The sequence below is a fragment of the Sprattus sprattus genome (genome assembly GCF_963457725.1).
Source record: "Sprattus sprattus genome assembly, chromosome: 11".
NCBI classification, from domain to species: Eukaryota; Metazoa; Chordata; class Actinopteri; order Clupeiformes; family Clupeidae; genus Sprattus; species Sprattus sprattus.
The window spans coordinates 7,434,093-7,454,920 of NC_137909.1; the positions used below are offsets into that span (position 1 = coordinate 7,434,093).

General features: G+C 44.8%; 3 protein-coding genes across 4 annotated transcripts; 1 reads left to right on the plus strand and 2 right to left on the minus strand.

Moving 5' to 3' along the window:
* Positions 1-200: 200 nt before the first annotated feature.
* Positions 201-3,908, minus strand: LOC308372289 (retrovirus-related Pol polyprotein from transposon 412; the record flags this gene model as incomplete). Its single annotated transcript, XM_080847449.1, has 1 exon — positions 201-3,908. One exon carries the CDS (start codon positions 3,906-3,908, stop codon positions 201-203), a length of 3,708 nt encoding a protein of 1,235 aa, XP_080703575.1.
* A 2,308-nt stretch (positions 3,909-6,216) lies between these two features.
* Positions 6,217-11,838, minus strand: actr1b (actin related protein 1B). The gene is made up of 11 exons (XM_080847263.1): positions 11,668-11,838; positions 10,359-10,423; positions 10,179-10,254; positions 9,951-10,076; positions 9,712-9,836; positions 9,380-9,596; positions 9,180-9,272; positions 8,874-9,048; positions 8,676-8,737; positions 8,520-8,560; positions 6,217-8,223 (listed from the first exon to the last, which is right to left on the minus strand). The coding sequence occupies exons 1-11, from the start codon at positions 11,713-11,715 to the stop codon at positions 8,121-8,123; spliced, it is 1,131 nt and encodes a 376-aa protein (XP_080703389.1). The 5' UTR covers positions 11,716-11,838; the 3' UTR covers positions 6,217-8,120.
* Positions 11,839-12,346: 508 nt separating this feature from the next.
* Positions 12,347-16,601, plus strand: marchf5l (membrane-associated ring finger (C3HC4) 5, like). 2 transcript variants are annotated; one of them, XM_080848152.1, is made up of 7 exons: positions 12,347-12,445; positions 12,943-13,037; positions 13,363-13,565; positions 13,865-13,995; positions 14,118-14,292; positions 15,915-16,081; positions 16,197-16,601. In XM_080848152.1, exons 2-7 carry the CDS (start codon positions 13,009-13,011, stop codon positions 16,356-16,358), a joined length of 867 nt encoding a protein of 288 aa, XP_080704278.1. In that variant the 5' UTR covers positions 12,347-12,445; positions 12,943-13,008; the 3' UTR covers positions 16,359-16,601. The 2 variants fall into 2 exon arrangements, with proteins under 2 accessions (XP_080704278.1, XP_080704279.1); XM_080848153.1 differs by having other exon boundaries at positions 12,372-12,464.
* The last annotated feature ends 4,227 nt before the right edge of the window (positions 16,602-20,828 follow it).

The window sequence follows — 20,828 nt, forward strand, 5'->3', positions numbered from 1 at the left end:
AACACCTTTACTTTGACCCCGTAGCCTATCAACACTGGGGGTCTCGCCCCCTCCCCCTCTCCCAGGCTGTCAAACGTGAGCGTGCCCGGAGTTAAACATAGCGCGGGCACACCACGATTGACAGCCGGTCGCTACATTACCTCCCCACATCAAAGTTCCTCGACCCCGAGGAAACAACAAATAAACAACACACTTAAACTTTAAACAAAGTCACTCATGTGGGCCGGTGGCCTCGTCTGCCTCCGGGGCCGTGCTGGCACAGCAGTATCAGGCGATGGGGGGAGTGACACTGGGAAGTGGGGCACTGGGGAGGGGGGCACTGGGGAGGGGGGTGTGGTGTGAGTGTCTGTGTGGGGGCTGTTGGGGGGGGTCTGTGAGGGCCTGTGAGGGAGCTGGGGGTTAGCATCTCCGTGGTAGGGGGCCAACCTGTCTCTGTGTATGGCCACTCGTCTGCCACGTGGAGGCAGCTGCACTCTGTATACCACCTCCCCTAGTCGTTCCAGCACTCTACAGGGCCCCACCCAGTCACTGTCCAGCTTATGGCAACGACCTTTCTTCCTCTGTGGGCTGTAGACCCAAACCAGCTCTCCCGGCTCCAGGTGGCGGCCCTTGCAGTGTAGATTGTAGTTTCTACGTTGTCTCACCCCCGCGCCCTGCAGTTGCACACGTGCAAAGTCATGGGCTGTCTCTATGCGGTCCTGCAGTCTCCTGGCATATTCTCGTCCTGGGGGCACAGCTGGGGTATCAGGAGGGAGGCCAAAGGCCATTGCTGGTGGGGTGCGGAGCTCTCTGCCCAGCATGAGCAGGGCTGGCGTACAAGCCGTAGATTCTTGGACGGCGGACCGGCAGGCCATCAGCACAAGCGGGAGGCGCTTGTCCCAGTCGCGTTGATGTTTGGCGGTGATGATGGCCAGCTGCTGGATCATGGTCCTGTTAAAGCGCTCTACTAAGCCGTCGCTCTGCGGATGCAGTGGGGTAGTGCGAGTTTTTTCTATGCCCATTCTTTGACACAGGTCGGCGAACACTCGTGACTCAAAGTTTCGCCCCTGGTCGCTGTGTATGGTTTGGGGCGTCCCAAAGCGGCAGACCATGCCTTCTAGCAAGGCTTCTGCTACTGTCTCTGCCTCCTGGTTAGGAAGAGCGTAAGCCTCAGGCCACTTTGTGAAGTAGTCCATGACTGACAGCACATACCTGTTCCCGCTGTCGGTGAGGGGGAGTGGACCGACAATATCCACCCCTAGTCTTTCCATGGGTGCGCCGACCAGGAACTGTTGGAGCTGGGCATGGGACTGTTCGGGGGGGCCCTTCTTCGCAGTGCAGCTGTCACACCGCCTGCAAAAGTCCTCCACATCCCTCCTGAACTGCCCCCAGTAGAAGCTCTGCCGTAGGCGACGGAGAGTTTTGGTGACCCCAAAGTGACCGGCCCCCGTGGCCCCATGTACCGCCTTCAGCACGGTCAGTCTCTCTGCTCTGGGAACCACTAACTGCCACCTAAGTTCTCCTGTCGCTGGATCCTTCCAGGCTCGCTGTAGTACCCCATCTGAGAGCCGCAGGGCCTGGAACTTTGCCCACAGCCCTTTTGTCGCTGTGGAGAGTGGTGCCACCTCCTCCCATGGTGGCCGTGACTGCATCTCCACCCACTGGAGCACGGGCTGTATGTCTGTATCGGCCTCCTGCTGTTGTCTCCACTGCGTCGCTGAGACTTCGGTGAGCTCACAGCACACCGCCACCGTGGCCCGGCTGACAACGGCTGCCTCCTGACCCTGTAACTCCCTGTCTCGTGTCTCCTTCCGGTCGCAGTGGCGGCAACCCTCTTCAGAGCAGGGTCGGCGGGACAGGGCGTCGGCGTTGGAGTGGCGGGCCCCCGCTCTATGCACCACTTTAAAGTCGTAAGACTGTAGCTCCTCCATCCAGCGTGCTACCTGGCCCTCCGGCTCTTTAAAGGACATGAGCCACTGGAGGGCGGAGTGGTCCGTCCTGACGGTGAATGGTAGCCCACAGAGGTAGTATTTAAAGTGGCGGATGGACGATAACACTGCTAGGAGCTCTCTGCGTGTGACACAGTAGCGGCGTTCGTGTTTGTTAAAGGTCTTACTGTAATACGCCACCACTCTCTCACCTTCTGGGCTTAGCTGTGCCAGCACCCCGCCCGCTCCCTGGCCACTCGCGTCACAGTCCAGAATGAACGGGAGGGAGGGGTCAGCCGGAGCCAGGACAGGAGCCTCCCCCAGCGCCTTCTGTAGTGAGGTGAATGCTGTTTGACACTCGCTGGTCCACGCAAAGTCCTGGCCTTTGTGCAGTAGTCTGAACAGCGGTGCAGCCACACAGGAGAACCCCCTCACGAACCTCCTGTAATAAGAGGCTAAGCCCAGAAAGCTTTTCAGCTGTTGCTGGTCCGTTGGTGTGGGCCAGTCTTTGACAGCTCGTACCTTTTCATCCATGGTGCCGATGCCATCTCTGCCCAGCCTGTGCCCAAGGAATGACACCTCTCCCTGCATGAAGTGGCACTTTTCCGGGTGGAGTTTGAGGCCCGCTGCTGCTATGCGCTCCAAAACATGCCGCAGAGACTGGAGAGCTGCCTGGAAAGTGGGGCCGTGGGCGAGAATGTCGTCCAGGTACACCACACACTCACGCCGGGGGATTCCTGACAGCACTTTGTCCATCAGTCTCTCAAATGAGGCTGGTGAATTGCAGAGACCAAAGGGTAAGACTTTGAACTGCCAGTGGCCCCGGTTTGTGCAGAACGCAGTCTTTGGTTTGGCAGAGGGGGAGAGGGGCACCTGCCAGTAACCTGACCTCAGGTCTAGCGACGTGAACCAGGCTGACCCCGCTACCTGGTCCAGGGCTTCATCAACCCGTGGCAGGGGGTAGGAGTCCTTCCTCGTCACCCCGTTGAGTCGTCTGTAGTCCACACAGAACCTCCACTGACCGTTCTTCTTTGGGACCATGACGACAGGGGCGGCCCATGGGCTGTCAGACGGTTCTACAATGCCCGCCTGCTGCATCTCCCATAGCACCTTGTCTGCTGCTTCCTGGCGTGCCAGTGGGAGGCGACGTGGGCGTAACTTGATAGGCAGGCTGTCGCCCGTATCTATGTCATGCTGTATTAAGTGTGTGCACCCCACATCGCCTTCTTTAAACGCAAAAATGTCTTTGAAATGTAGCAATAGCTGCCACAATTCCTCACTCTGTTGGGGGTCTAGATGAGAACAGTTCTGTCGCCATATGCCGCGTACTGCCGACACAACACTTCCCTCCTCCGTTTGGGGGAGCTGGGCTGCTAATGGGTCAGGTGCCCAGCTCTTAGGGGTCTGTATGGCATGTGCAGGCTGTGGCGAAGGTGGGGCGGCTAGGTGAGGTGAGGGGGGTAGTGGCTGGTGTGTTCTGGGTAGCGGGGGCTGTAACATGCCTCTACTCAGCTGTGAGTGGGGGGGTGGGGGCCCACAGGGGTTTTTGTTGGCTTCAGCAGTGTTTGCAGACACAGTGGTTACCTGGGGTGTTGCAGGGTTGAAGCCCAAGGGGGGTGGAGCCATGTTGACAGGGCGTTCCCCTGGAAAGCACAGTGTGGCCTCTGCAAGGTCCAGCAGGCAGCCTGTGTTCTTCAAAAAGTCCAGTCCGAGAATGCAGGGGTCTTGGACTGACGCCACCCAGGCCTGGTGGTGCACTGTTTTACCACCCACCACAAATGTCAGTGTCCCTTTTCCTTTCATGGGTGACAATTCCCCCGTCACCGTCCGCAGGTGGACTGCGGTTGGCTCCAACACAGTTTGCCTGGGGAGCACATCGGGCCGCACTAATGTCACTGTAGAGCCGGTGTCAACCAGCGCCACGCACGTTACCCCCTCCACAGTGACTGGAATGTGGCAGAGGTCCCCAATTGAAGTTCGGCCCACTACCGCAACCGCCATCGGGCCAGCCGTGTCTGAGGGTGGGTGTGGGGGACAGTGGTTCGTGGTCCGCGTTGTCCCCTCTATGCGGACCCTGGGTCGTTTCCCTGGTGTCTGGGTGCTTTGGGGCATGAACGTACCAGGTGGCCGGGTCTCCCACAGCCCCAGCACAGTCTAGTGTGGTCAGGGCGCCGTTGAGTGCCCAGGGAGGCTGATCGCACCAGTTCTGTCAGCTCCGCTGCCCATGCTGGCGTTTGCGGGACCTCCACTGCTGCTCTGACTTGAGGGCTGTGTTCCTGTGTGGGCGTGAAGGCGCGGACAGTCTCTCTCTCTGACGCCCTCTCCAACGCCTCCTGCAGCGACCGTGGGTGTGTCAGCTGCACCTCCACACGCAGCTCGGGTGGTGAAAGGGCTTGCATGAACCGGTCGCGGGCTAACTCGCTTTGTACAGCCGGTGGCATGCTGCTATATGCCCTGCGGGTAAGGCTCTCGATGTCATTGGCTAATTGACGTAGCGGCTCGCCCTGTCTTCTGAATCTATTATTTAGTTCATTGCGGAGGAGCTCCGCTCCAGTAAAGTTCCCAAACCGTCGCTGGAGAGCCCCTACCAGTGCGCCGTAGCTTTCTCTCTCATCCACATCTAGGAGCAGCAAGCATGCTAAAGCCTCGTCCGTAAGGCACATCGCCAATTGTAACGCTTTAGTCTCTTGTGGCCAGTTCTGTGACTTAGCAAGCAGTTCGAATTGCGCATGAAAAGCTTCCCAGCTCACCTTCCCGTTGTATTTTGGGGTCTTCACGGAGCTAGCTGCTACCCCTGCAGTTGAGGACTGGGCGCCGCCATCTTTGTTTACATCCATCCTTCCCGCGCCAGCGGTGACGTTTGTGGCTGCACTCCCCTCCAACTTTGGTTCGCGAGCCGGCCCTCGTCCGTTAAATCCAGCTTCAGACGCCATGGCTTCCATCGTGCCCCGAAGGTGGCCTCTGCTGTCCTCCAGCCGCCGCAGCTCCCTTTTTAAGTCCCCAAACGTCCATTCCTTTGCTCTGGCTCCGTCTCTGTCGCTCATTTCCCCAGACATATCACGGGCTGTAAACATTTTCCTCCGTCTTGCTAATCTGACTAGCCTAAACTAAACTTGTTACTAACTAACTACAGGGTACACCCTCGGTCTTCCCTAATCACTTTCCCGAAGTAGTTTTTACTTCTGACACCAATGTAATGTCCCACCAAGAGTCAGGGTCTTATTAACTCGTTTATTAAAGCAGGTTCACAGGAGCATTCAAAAACCGTGGCTCACGTCTCTCAGAACTCAGTCGAACACCTTTACTTTGACCCCGTAGCCTATCAACACTGGGGGTCTCGCCCCCTCCCCCTCTCCCAGGCTGTCAAACGTGAGCGTGCCCGGAGTTAAACATAGCGCGGGCACACCACGATTGACAGCCGGTCGCTACAATATAGAATTAATTGATCTTAAGTTCTTATGTTAGACAGGTATGTTAAATCTGAGGTCATGCCGCTGCATCATCAGCAACTGACATCTCTTAATAGTGATTGAATGAACGAGCATGCACATTTTGCAAGTAAGACTGTCCTTGATTCCTCGATCCTCCTTGCTTCAATCATGTTTTTACAAGAAGGACGGGCTAGGACGTCATGAAATGACAGAAGTAAGTAAGGAATTGATATTCACCCCTTATAAAACATGGTCATCCAGATGCTATAGGCAGAGTAAGTGGGAAGATTTTGGAGCTCTGCTATATAACTTCCACTGATCAAATGAAATGAGCTAAATGTCCCAGTAACTCAAATGAACTAGGGCAGGGCGATCTTCTCAATGTACAAAGAATTGCAAGTGCAGAACAGTTTTGTCTAAAACTAGCAAGCTTACAATGATGTAGTTCATTGATGTTTGCCTATGAAAGGTGTCCTTGTAGATACCTGTTTTACAAAACAGCATCCTGGGTCTAGGCAGCTAGTGGAAGTTAAAAGTGGGTTTGTCTCTCCTTGACATGGCTATATTTATATACCATTAAAATGAATTTGAGGATTGTATAAAAGCTAGTTGCTCACAAAATCATACATAAAAACCTGCATATGGTTGCTTTAACTGACCAGTGTTAACATCTTACCTATGCATTATGACTGGCTAATGGCAACTCGAGAAGGTTATTTCATGATAGTAGAGCAATCAAAAAAGTTAAATTAGGTTTTTCTTGTTTTCCTGCATTTCAGTGTTGACAAATTGCCAGTGGATCCATACAATTTACTGATCAGTAGAATACAGGGTTAACATTTAATTTATTTCAATGATCTGCCAATTTCCAAATACAACCACTTCTGTATAATGACATGTATAAAAGGGGATGCATAAGTACAATTGAAAATAAAGACCAATGACTAACATTACTAAGAGAGCATATGCTACACTGAAAAGATGTTCTGACAAGCCATCCGCAGATGTTTCTGCCATTTTTCCATGGAAGACAGTACAGGTTAATTCAGACAGCAGTCATTAATTCATTTATTTATTATATTGAATTTACAAAAAGAAAAGTAAAAGCAACAGTTGAAGAAACAGTTTTGTACATTTTAGTCCTTTCGTGACTTTTTTTTTTCTCTTTTTTGAATAGCAATCCACTGTACACAAGGCTGATGAATTGTTAACCTTTAAAAAAAAAAAAAAAAAAAAGCAATTTTTTTTGATGCTCCAATGCAGACACCATAGTAAGGCGAATCTAATTCTGGACAGAATGGGACTGTAAATAACCTTTTGCAGCACCCCACATTCACCGAACAAAAACATTTACCCTTTTACCCAAGCCTGAGCAGGGCACAGAGACTGAATTGGATACCCACTTGTGCTTCCACATTCTCGGACCCGATGCATCACCTTACAGCACTCCAACATTCTTCTCTATACGATTCCATCTTCTGCACGTGTGATTTCATAATGAAGTGAACAGTGAACATGTGGTCATTCAATCCTGACTGAACCAATTGCAAAGGATGCTACTGGACAAGAAAATCTAAAAATACTGTCATCACCATTTAGAAGCCGTTCAACAATGTCAATCTAACAAAGAGCCAATGAATAAGGGGAGACTAATCAAAAATGAGAAAATAAGGTTGAATTCTCTGAAAGACAATCTTAAAGCCCAGTGACATATTGTGGCCTTTGAGGATCTGCCATCAGCCACAGCAGTTTTGACATTCAGACAAAAAAATGGATGATAATCTCATGGTTCATCCCTTTTATCGCCGATTGTTCAGTCTGAATTGCTGTCATCTACTACATGAGAAAAACCATGTACCAAATTTCAGGAAACCTTAACCACCAGTGCACCATTGCGGTGAAACCATTACAAGTTCAAACTTTTACAACAGCGCGCACTGCTATGGTGGACAGTTGTTCCAAGTTTCTAGAAAAAGCAAATCTACCTACCAACTACGTTATTTCTCATATCATGCTATTCAGGTGTTCTGAACTGGAGTGGTATCAGCCTTGATACAGTCAAAGAGAGACACATGGAGACACAACCAAACGCTCTCATTAGTGTTCTTTACAGAAAACTGGAGCAGTGGAAAACAACTGTCATCGTTTACTGCAGATATCTCCATGTTCTTGCACAGTGACCATTTTGACAAGTAAAGTGAAAAGACAAATTTGAACTGACTTTTACTTTCGACATCCATGGGGGGGGGGGGGGGGGGGGGGGGTCATCAAACAGATGACTGGGGAAGGAAATGCTGAGAATCCTCTCTATTTTGGAATGAAATTATAATAAGAGCATAAAATATTTGCCTTCATATTCAATAGAATGGATGATATGATCCTATATCACTGGGCACAGTAAAGAGTGTAATAAATACCTTTGTGTAGCATATAAGCACTGTCCTTGATCAATGGACAAAACAAAAAACAGTTACCAATATTTACTGATGCCCCACGGAAGCCTTTTTTTTGTAAAGTTTGATGGTCATAGATGGGGTGCAGACCTGTCTGATGGGCAAACGCTTGCCCATATCCTTTTCCCAGTCCTGGCAGGATCCCACTTAGAGGGGGCAGAGATGGGGCAACAGAAGGCATGCCTAGCTGCGATGAGGAGGAGTCCAGGAAACTCCCCGCCCATAAGGACAAGAGGGGAGTCTGGGAGATTAAAGCTAGGATGGAAGGTGAGGGGGGGTGAAACTATAGGCATGAGGGGTGGCTGGGGGCTTAGTGCAATTTTTCCACGTTAAAAGGTCTTCCTATGGATGGCACGGGCACGGTCTTCTTCATACTCCTTCTTGGAGACCCACATCTTCTTGAAGGTGTCTAGTGAGGCAAGGATGGAACCCCTGAAAGAGAGTCAAAACAATATTAGGTTGTCAGTTGTATAAGCTTCGGAGTGCAATGGAGATATTTGGGCTATCTGGCAACTCCCTACTTGCAAGTGTAATTAAAGTACTGCATTTTATTTTACATATAAATAAAACCACCTCCACTCGGGAAATATATGAGCCATAAACGGCTGATTATATCATGCAGAGCCAGAAACATTAACACGGTCATTTTAAATTGTAATAAAATCCAAAGTGAACCATGGCATAAAAGTGGACCCCTTGACCAGTGGGGATATGCTTAGAGATCTTACCCTATCCATGTAGAGTACAGTCTCTCCTGTGGCGCTGAGATCTGTTGCAAACACATTAGTTGAAAAGATAAACAAACCACAAAATGCAATTGATATGCTAGAATTGCATTATGTAGATAATGACATGTGGAATTGTTCTTAATAGAGTTACTTTACCTTGATTTTAACATCTTTGGGTGCAAGCTTCTTCACTTCACTCAACAACCGGTCCCCAAAACCTAATTAACATCAAATAATGCCGTTAAGTTATACTGCATTTAAATGTTACTAATACTGTCTACACATACATACATTTGAATAATTACAAGAATTCTACTCATGTACAGTACATACATAAATGCGCCATTAATTTACCTTTCAGGAGTGTTGAGCCTCCAGACAGGACAATGTTAGAAAAGAGTGTGCGTCGCAAGTCCATGTCTGATTTCTGGATCGCAAAGGCAAGCACTTCATGGATGCCCTCACTTTCATCTCCAATTAGGTCAGGTCGGAACAGGAGCTCGGGAGCGCGGAACCGTGCAGGCCCGATCTGAATAAACAGAACAATGATTAGAGTTCAGAAGTATCGCATTACTTTAAGATGCAAAAATAATGACTGCTAAATACTGTTACCAGACAATTATTTGGTCAAATGATGATAACAAAGACATCGTTACTCACGTCCAAAGTGCTCCCATCGGGGAGGGTATATTGTGCTTTCTCGGTCTCAAGTGTTTCATCCTTCTGGGGATTTAGGGACAGGTAACAAGCTCTCTGCAATCACAAAACAGATGCTTTTTTCTGGACATTCCCTTTTTTCAAAAAACGAAACATGTATCACAATATCACCACGGACAAATAAACTCAGCTGGCTTGAGTACCTCTTTGATGGTGCGCACCACCTCAAACTCAGCGGAGGTGTGGAAGTCATAGCCTTCCTTGCGCAGGAGCAGGCGCAGGTAGCGAGAGACGTCACGTCCAGCGATATCTACTCGCATGATGGAGTGGGGGATTGCAAAACCTTCATAAATGGGCACAGCATGTGTCACGCCATCTCCTGCATCCAACACCACACCAGTTGTTCGGCCTGTGGCATACCTACAAAAATATATATTTTTACACACACAATAAAAATTTAACTGTACCTGAGTTGTTGGACTTATTACCTAGTTATATGATACTGGAATGATAAAGTGTCATTTTTCAGACTCACAAACTGAGAACTGCCTGCATGGAGATGAAAAGGGCCGGAACATTGAAGGTCTCAAAGAACACCTCAGCTGCACGCTCACGGTTTTTGCTGGGGTTGAGTGGTGCCTCAGTAAGCAGAACAGGATGCTAAGAAGTAGATTAAAAGCAACAACATCCACCATTACCTTCCATTGTCAACGTAAAAGTAAATGTTACAGTGACACATCTGCAGAGAGAGACATTCTGTAAATTCTGAAAAACCTCTTCAGAGAAGGTCTGCAGTTGCTCCTTGGAGTAGACATACTGCCAGATGCGCTCCATGTCATTCCAGTCTTTCACAATTCCGTGTTCCATGGGATATCGCACAGACAGCAACCCTCTGTGCTCCTGTAATATTACACAGTTTAGGATGATCTTCTATACCAACATCAATGGTCATATCTATTGAATGGATTTTGTGAGAAGGTCAGCTGTATTCAGTGCAGTTACCTCAGCTTTAGGTCCAATAAATATATCCCCTTCCAGGGCACCAGCCATAACTCGAACATGCTTAGGACGTCCCACACTGGATTTATTTAGGGGCAGAGAAGTTATGTTGGGTGAGGATAGAAGACAGGGTGATTTTATAGTAAACTATGACTCCACACAGTGAGTATGCATATAACTTACTAGTTGGGGAAGCAGTATTTAGGGATCTGGTCTCCTGCAAAGCCTGCTTTGACAACACCAGAGCCCTATGAAAACAGAGTAACAAGAATTTGAAGAAAACACAAGGATGTGACAAAAAGCTAACAGCTGAAAAGATACAGCAATAATGGTCTCTGTGCAGCAGCCTAGTCTTATGAGTTAACACATTTGGACTCTTAAGCCATCAAACGTTCCCTTCTCACATTCTTGTCATGAGACACAGCCTGAGGAAAGAGTTGACAACCAAAAGCCCTTGTCTGGCTACAGACCGTTTTGCTTCCCACCATTGCCAGTCAGAGGACACTAATTATTCATTTCACATATTTCCTCTTTTGGGCATGAGAAGCAATATTGTCAGCAGTAACATAAATAGGATGATAAATCCAATCATCCATTCAAGTGCAAACGTTTGTAGTTTAAAATAATACTATGTGTACATGCCAACAAAGACGGATACTATAACGTCACAGCAGGATCCAGCAGCATCACATTCATTTGACAAAGCAAAATAATTAGCTCAATGTTGGGACGCTATACTTATAAGGTTACTCTTTGTAGTTGAGTGAAAAGATGAAATGTGATTTTGATCGTGGCTTTTAACCATGACAGTCAAATGCCTAGCTGGCAAGGCGGGGTTCAGATAGCCGGCGACTTGCTAGCCATCTTTGCTAGCAACAATAACAATATGATAACGACTGTTAGCTGAAAGGCTACAGAAAAAAACACTAGGCTAGCAAGCTAGCTAACGTTTACGTACGCTATCCAATTCATGATCGCTGCAGGACGCTAATGCCTGAGCTAATGAGGAAAACATCCACCGTCCCTTCACACCACTGACGAATCGTTAATACTGTCACGTTATGTAATATTCTATGTCAATTAAGACTGTTATGATGATTGGCTGGTTTGCAAAAACGCCAATGTTTGCCACCTTCCCATTTAAACTCCCAGTTATGGTATCTAGCATGCAAAAAAAAAGCGCCTGTCACAGTTAGGCTAGCTGATTTAGCAGACCAACAGCTTCGCTAGCCATCCTTACGCCGGATGGCTGTAGCTACAAGAGAACGTAACGTTAATTGTTGACTAGGCCGATTTCAAAAGCCAAGACATATTATGAATTAGTGTCGATGCACACCCCCCACACACCCAAAATGATCTGGTGAACAAGATAGCTAGGTAGCCTCCTTTGCTTGTTTGAACAATAATCGACACAATACAATGGTTATTAAGCGTGCTAGCCGTGGCTACTTCGGTTGCTAGTAAGGGTGTGGATAGGTGACATCATACTTACATTATCAATCACAACCGGCTGGTTAGCTATAATGTCATAAGACTCCATGGTAGTCCAACTGGTTTGTATATTCCTCGGTAAACGTTGTATGCTCAACCAGATTAACGGTTTTATTCATGAAAATGTAACTGACTCTGTCAGACTCGGGCTAGCGGCCAGCGGCTGTCTGGCTGTGTTGTCAACCTAACTACAAGTGCATAGCAAAGGTAGGCGAACCCGAGTTGACAGACAGTCAAAATATCCAATCGGCATACTAGAAAAACCTCTTCGCTGTGGAACACCAATCATCGAGTTAAATTTGCAAGCAGATGCGGGCAGACGAACATGATTATTTCTGCATACAAAAATGAGAAAGCAGAATATAGAACATTTTAATGTAATGTTATTATTACTATGTTGTAATTATTATTATTATGATTATTATTATTATTATTGTTGTTGTTGTGGTTAATACTTCTGTCCGACAACTCAAATGCACCTACCCTTTGGGTAAAAAAGCACGTCACTTTTCGACCACTAACATAGCTATTTATCTTTCTAGTTATTTGTATGTTCCAAACATTGTACTGTAAACTGTAAAACAATACATTAAAAAAAGGACTCGATAGCCTGGCTGAATTTGCCCCACACAATCGGCAAACGGCCCGCTTTTCCTTTAAGAGAACGTTCAAACCGGAAACAAAACTGTCAGCCGTGTATGTGTTTATGAACAGGTTGAAAAGTCCACGGATCGGTTAGCCTCGATGTATATAACTTGAACATACATACAAATATCGCGGTAAGGACAAGGACATTACGTGGGTAACACTAACATCCTTGATTAGTCGTTGAAGCAACCTTTGGTTCTAGCAATCATTAGCAATTATTTCAGTTTAGACCACCATACGTTAGTAAACATTAGCTGGCTAGTGATATTTGGAACACAGCTATCTAGTTATTTTCTGTGAAGTGGACTGTGAACACAATTATCTTATACAAGAGTTATGCCACATTACATTTCAGACTTTGTAATCGATCAATCTAATTATCTCAAACATTTTTGCTTACTGTAAATGGTTGTCACCGTCTTATAAAACTATGTATCATATTAGCAATGTCAGAACCATGCGTCAGTTCAGGGAAGGTTGTATAACAACTATGTTGGTTATAAGTTACACTTTACTAGATATCTGTGAAATTACCCAACCTAACATCCGTTGACTCACAGTTAGTTAACATAAATAATTACACATTAAATATTCTGGAATAGAGGAATCTCCGTTTTTTTCCCCTCAGGCAAATAAAGCTTGCGCTGACTGACTCATGGTGTGTCAAAGACCTAAACACCAAAGCTGACAGAATATGGCCTGTGCAGACGAACCCCCTGAAAAGTAAGAGATTAACGACAACATTGTCAGGATGTTTGAGGGGATGTTTAAACGGCTAGTTTTTATCAACCAGATCATCAAACAGAGCATGTAGGCCTACAGTATTATTATTAGTAGAAGAAGTAGTAGTAGTAGCAATAGTAAGAAACAGTCTTCAATGCAAAATACAATTTTATATCTATCACTCTTGTTTATGTGATTATGAAATACTATACTATTATTATTGATGTATTTCATATTTTCCATTTTTTTTTACAATGGTTGACGGCATGAGTGCTTATCTGCTTGCCTTTGGAAGAATAACTCCATCTCCACATTTCACCTGTAGGCACTGCTGGGTATGCTTTGCCACAGAGCGGGAGGACCGGGTGGCAGAGTGGGTGAGCCCCTGCCGGTGTAGAGGCTGCACCAAGTGGATCCATCAGAACTGCCTGCAGCGCTGGCTAGATGAAAAGCAGAAGGGCAATGGTGGTGGGGCTGTCAGCTGCCCACAGTGTGGCACTGAGTACAGCATTGTCTTCCCCAAAATGGGTACATAGGAATTATTAGTTTGTCAGTCACATATCAGGCGCTTTTATTCAGAGAAGCCGAACCTCCTGTAGTTTTTTTTATTAATAAATTAGTTTGTAAATGTGCTCCTTAGAAATCTTAATTATTGACCTTAGTCATGTTTTCCCCATACATTTAGCCTTTTTAATTACTTCTAAGCAATTAGCTTGCAGAGGAATTATTACAATAAAAATAATCCCCTTTGAAGTAGTTTAACAAAGACTGTTAAAGACTGCTGCTTAAAGACTGCTTAGAAGTAATACCGTTTTTGCCTTCCTTAGGCCCACTGGTGTATTTCCTGCAGCAGGTTGACAGAGCTCTGTCTAGAGTCAGTCCATTTGCAGCTGCAGGGGTGGTGGTTGGCACTGTCTACTGGTCAGCTGTCACCTATGGAGCTGTCACTGTAATGCAGGTACGCACATACAACATGAGTGGCTAGCTTGATATCTCTTATGTGTGTCAGTGCATGTACTTTTCTTCTGTTTCCTTCTTTTCCTCGATAACCCCTCTGTGACTCTTCTCTTCCCTCTGCAGGTAGTAGGCCACAAAAAGGGCTTAGATGTGATGGAGCGTGCCGACCCGCTGTTCCTGCTCATGGGTTTGCCCACCATTCCCGTCATGCTGGTCCTGGGGAAGATGATTCGCTGGGAGGACTATGTGGTGCGGCTGTGGCAGCGGCACTCTGCCAAACTTAATGGCCTCGTCCCCGGTAAGGCCTCACTGTGTGCATCGTGGGTTTGACTACAACTTTTTTTTCTTCAATAAAAATTGAGTTTATACAACTGAGGGACATTGTATCATCAAGCAATAGTAGACAAAAGGCAGTAGAATATGGATATTGCCAGTGCTATGCATATTGTTGGCGTGAGTCAAAGCACAGGGGTTCTCTAATGCACCTCTAATGTGATGGCACACCTCCAAGACACTTTCCTGCAGGTTGGTGATAAATAATAGGCATCTGGTGCTTAAAATAGGTGTTTCATTTCTGACAGACAATTTATTACTTTTAAACCTTCCAAAAACATTGTGGCAAATAAATCTGCAGTGCAGTTGGCTGTAAAGAACAAGAAAAACTGAAGTTGTAATGTATTTAATCTTGTTGACAAATTATTAATCATGCCATTTTGCTCATAACTTTGCTTTATTTCGAACCATCTTCATATTCATTCACTTTTGTTCATTTTTAAATGCCCAGTGTTTACATAACATACAGTATGTTGACAGTTTTGTAAATCATTGTTTGAAAGGTTTGACCATAATCATGCACGGCGGCAGGATTTTTTCTCTCCCGGTGCTAAGGGGGGGCTTGACCGATACGTGGGGTAGCTAAGAAAATAATTTATTTTCATGACGTCACTTACTTTATTAAGAGGTTCTTGTTTTTTCCCCCAATAAAAGCAGCTATGATACACAGCACGAGAATGTAATACAAGCGGCAATGGCGGAAATGTTTCACGTGCGTGGAAAGGTTCAGCTCCGGACAGCGACCATGCGCCTGCCCATAACCAGACAATACATCCAACATGCAACAAGTATTTATTCCATATGCATAATAAATGAAAACAAACAACTATGCATTGACAATATTGTCTCGGATCACAACATCATAACTTACATTACATTAATAGTAAAACTCATAACATAGGCTACAAGTGCAGCCGCAACGAGAAGTGCGAACAGCTTGTTTGAATGATTAAAAACAAACAAAAAAAAATCACCAGAGTTGTTTTACAGTAGGCTAGGACAATGCGTCTGTTGCTGTGGTTAAGTGCAAATGAGTCCATGATCTTCTGGATCTTCTGGACATCCAGAATCGTATTACGCTCTGAAGACTCTAGTTATGCATAAAACAAAGACGTATCGACAATCGACTGGAACTTCAGCGACGAACTTTTTTTTGGTAGGTTAGCAGGACTCGTTCTTTTTTATGAGCTAAAGATTGTGTAGATGCCAGACAGTGGAACGGGTTGAAACGAAAACAGTGTTCACCTTACGGCCTACTCCCCCCTCTTGTCCCCTCTCTCTCTCTCACACACACACACACACAGCACAGGGCAAACGGGGTACAGGCGCAGTACAAACACGCAAGCATGGATTGTATTGGAACAGAATGCATACGTTACGTATGAACCTTTATAGTTTTTCCTCAGTCGCCTTGGTACATTTCTCAAATCATCCTCGACATTTGCAAAACAGTGCTTAAATGCTAGAGGGGCTTAACTGGGGCTACAAATTTTTTTGCCGGGGCTATAGCACCCCTTAGCCCCGGTGTAGCGCCGTCGCTGACCGTAATGACATGGGAAGTACTTATAGTTGTTCCTGTGTGTGCAGGACTGGGGCGTACTCTTCCCCGTGTGCCAGCTGAAGGGGGCTACGGAGGGGACCATGTGTCCGTGTCACGCACCCTGTGTGGGGCGCTCATCTTCCCCTCCATCGCCAACCTGGTGGGCCGCCTCATGTTCCGCAGGATCACCTCCAACCTGCAGCGCACCATCCTAGTGAGTAGACGGGGGAGAGATGCCAGCTCTCCTGGCTGGCTGTCTGTCAGGGGTTGTTGTTGTTGTTGTTGTTTTGAGGCCAAGGTTCTAAAGCTTTTGCTGATCTTCCTGACAGGGAGGCATTGCCTTTGTTGTGATCAAAGGGATTCTGAAGGTGCATTTCAAACAACAGCAGTACCTCATTCAGGCCAACCGCCACATCCTTGACTACCCTGCTCGAGAACAGCGGGCAGATGATCACAGTGAGGAGGACAATGAGGACAGTGGAAACGAGTAGAGGCAGGAAGGCCCCTTCACTGCAGAGTCTCCCTCAGCTCCTCTGGGTTCTATTGGAAAAACTATACATGCCTCCATTAACATAAACATAAACAATCATGGAACTGTTTTAATGACAGTATCATTATTCATTGTAAAATCCCATCAGAAACCATAGCATATGGCTATTTGTTTAGACTGTAGAGATAGTAGTTATTTTATTTTCAGATTTGAATCAATAAACTTATATGATTGTTGAGTGCCATTTTGCCATTTTTTCACGAAAATAATTCCACTCGTCATTATTTTACTTAAACTAGAAACTCAGCTTGGGGTTGTAATGTTATGGAATGTTTTTGTATGGAACATCCTTATTGTAGCAAATATATGGGATTACATGTATTTATTAATATTTGTCAATAATTATTTAACTGTTAAAATTCTTTATTAATGAAAACTGAGAGATTATACAGAAACGAATCAGTAAATGTAAAACAGAACATAATGCAATACCGGTTATGACCTCAAGACGTCAGTCACAGTTTGAAAGTGATTTCACTGGGTAAGAAAATCTGGGTGATTTCTGAATTTTTTATCTCATGTTTAAAGATCTTTTATGCTTTTTCTTGGGCTAACATGCTAGTGGATAGTTCTGATATGTGTGTTTGTGTGTCGTCAATAATAGTATTTTTACATGGAATTTCCACACGGTTGTGTGCTGACATTTTGACCAAGACACAAAACTCACACAGCATCTGTGTCCTTTATTTTTGATCACCTATAGGCACCACATGATTTGGAACCCTACCTTGTGGTTAAAAGATGGGGTGTTTTGAAAGACCTCCAGTATAAACTTCTTATAATTACCCTGCTGATCAAGGGGGTTTATGTGGTTTAGTGACAAACTTTGGTAGGTTAACTCAAAGTAAGTGGTAAACCTTCTAAAAGAAGCGCCCTACGGCTTTGTTTTGCTAGGAGAGTGAAACCATTGCCTTCTTTTGTCTCCTTTGTTAGGAGGTTTACTAATTCTTTGGAGTTAACTTACTTGGTATACCCCACTGGAGTATAAAGGTCTTTGACAAATGACAAGGTTTGAATCTCATCTAAAAAGTTCCACAAATAAAAGCACAAAGTAAAGCTAAAGTTATTTTACTTGAAGCTTCTTTAGACGTATGCTTATTAAACGTATTTATGAATCTGTTTCTCTCAAGTATAATGGGTGAGTTGAGTTTATGCAGGTGTTCACCTCAGCTGTTCTAAGCTGCCTCTGGCAGTGCACTTGGCTTGTTTGGATCTGCACTCACATCTGGACAGTCGGGGGATCCCAAAGGAAGTTTAGGCTTCCAGTAGCTTCATACAACACACAATTAAATACACACAATAAAAGTTTAGCAATACACACAACAAAAGGTAGCCTGTAACATAATACAGTGCTGCTTGAAAGTATGTGAACCCCGTGGGCGCCCACTTCTAGGCAGGGTTGCGGTCATGTTAAATGCCCTCCATTTGTACATTATTTGTCTTACAGTGGATGGATGGAGTTGGAATCTTTTGGAGATGGTCTTTTAGCTTTCCTCAGACTGATGGGCTGTCAGTACCTTCTTCCTGATGTCCTTGGATATTTCCTTTCTCATTTGATTGGTTTGCTTAATTGACTAATTAAGCACCCAAATGTGTTTCACCGAATCTGTTACCTACCTGACTTTACCAACACAGCTGGGGGTTCACTTACTTTTGCACATAGACTCATTCCATGTTTCATGTAGTTTTTTGTCTACTCACACAATTCCCTCTAAACAAGTACATGCAATTGATAAACATAAACCTGACATTTCATACATGGAAAACTGGTGATGACAAAATATGAAAATCATGGTAAAACAACTGAAAACTCTAAACTGCTCAAGGGGTTCACATACTTTCAAGCAGCACTGTATATGTAAATTCTATATGTATATATGGAATTGCATCTTTAAAACAATATACAAAAATGTAATGACAAAGCCTGTGTAAAGTAACTGCCTAATACAAGGTCCTTTACATATGGAGATTTGGTGATGCAGTAGATACATAATTCTACAGTGCAAAACGGTGTGTGCTGTGACAATAAATAATAAAATAATAATAATAAGAGTCCACCTTTTAATATGTTCATATTTCTGTACATACTTTTATATGCTGAGAGTTTGAATGCTGTTGGCTGATCGTGAAATTAGATAAGCGGCGTACATTTCATCATGGAGAACCACAGCCATTTGAATAAATAAATATACCATTTCTTGTGTGGGCATGTGGCTAAAGATTCAAAGGATAGATGTGTAATCGAATTTGATATAAATTAGCACTACGGAGCATTTTAAACCTGTAGGCTGAGGGCTATTAACCCTCTGTACATCTATACTCTAACAGTGTTGAAGTAGAGCTAGTTGTAGAGACGTCCATATTTTTCAGGGGGAATGATGATTAAACATGAGTATGACCTACTGTTTCTCTTTTGGGGTATGTGAATTGGCTTGGATTATCACTTGACATCTGGCAAATCATAAAACCATAAATCAATGAATCATCTAGGGATTGAATGCCATAATGAAACTATGAATCTCTTTGGCAGACAACTAGGATGCATAATTAGCTCTTTAAAAATATCAAATCTAGGATGATGAAAAGAAGAAAGGTTTAAATCAGAGAGTAGATTTATGTATAATCAGATTTTTTTCCGAAAAATAAAAGTGGAGTCTTCCTTGAGCACTTTAGCAAAATGGCTCATTACTAGCAAAATACTCTTACTAGGAGTCTGGGTAGGCATCACTCTCTAGCGTTCAGTTACGAATGCTTCAAAGCAGTGTCTCAAGGCTATGTGAGTTCTTATCAACTCAAAACAAAGATGCTTGTTAAATACATTAGAGATGGTAAATATTGATTGGGAGGCTGTATAAAGCTGTAAGAATCCAATTAAGGGCTGTATTAGTTTTAAGCCTGGAGTGAAAGTGGATGCTTAAAGCAGTTTAAAGTATGGTAAACAAAATGCAAAACATTTTCATCTCAGAGAAAATAGGCTGACCCACTGGAAACCCTAAGATAACACCAAGAGGCAATTTAATAGAACCACTAAAGCTATTGGGACTTCAAAGTTTTAAGATAAACAAATCTCAATTCATCTGTGCCCGTAACCAAATTAGTTTGTAACATTGTTGAAAAGCACACCTTTATTTTGCACCCGAGTGTAACCAAGGGGAAGAAACAATGTTTTTCACATTTTTCTGACAGACAAACAAACTCTGGGTTGCTTGATTACCTCCCAGGCCCTGTTTAACGAAGAGGATTTTGTAGAGGGCTCTTCCATCTGTTCCTCGGCCTTGTCAAAAAAGTCCCTGGGTTCTTCAGCAGACAACTTCATTCTGTGCCTTCAGCTCAGAGAGGGCATTTTGGCACGTCCTGTGCCCACTCTGACACGCTCGCTTTGAAGGGGCACCCGTAGACAAGGGATGAGAAGAAAAGCACCCCATAAATAAATCATCAGGATGACATTGCTCTTATCTTTTATTTGATTATTTTTAAGGAGGGGAGAAGAAACATCATGAATGATGCATGAGCTTGTGGACCATGAACGAGGTGGCCAGAGAAGAGGAAGCGGAGAGTTCGGAGAAAGTGAAATTGGTTGTGGCATTGGTGAGCTCCTTGCTTCCCACTTTTGGTCTGTTGTGTAAGATTCTATTTCATCTCGCATTTCATTGACTCTGAGTGTGGAGGACAACCAAGAAACACTGTGCTGTGTTATGGGTCTGCAGAGCAGACATTAATTGAAATCTCTTACATAATAGATAACAGCTAGTTAGGTAGTCTGGCCTCTAAAGAGTCTGGTCTTAATAAAGATGGCTATTTCACTTTTTTTTGTTTTGAACATGAAAAGAATATTTGGAGGTGTAGACAAACTAGATTATCACCGAAGGACCATCTTGAGACAAGAATGCGACCCGACCCGACCCAACCTGCCACCTAATTTGTATGAGCAGAATAGTAATGGCTGGCTGGTGCTGAAGGATCCCCAGAACAGCTGACTCTGGGATTAAGGCCAAATGTAAAAAAAAAAAAAAAAAAAAAAAAAAAAATCTTCAATTCCTGATGCCTTTTACAAAGTCTGGCTGCCAAAGGGAAAGAACCAATATACACATTTAGTCCTTATTATCTACTAGGTAGATTACCTATTCCATACTTATACAGCTCCTCTGTAAAACCGTTTTCCTTTGAATCCAGATAGTCCCAAAGCTCAGAAGTCTTGACTGTGCCATTCTTATTGTGCAGTATGCAGACCAATCCTGCCTAAAGTAATACCCACTGAGAAGTGTGTGACACCAAAGAGGCTTAACTGTGCACTCATTCGCTTGGATAAAAAAGTAGGAAAGGCATTTGACATTCACAAAATGACCCACTCCTGTGAAACCAATGAACTAGAAAAAAATTGAATTTTTTAAGTAGCGAAAAGCCATGTGGT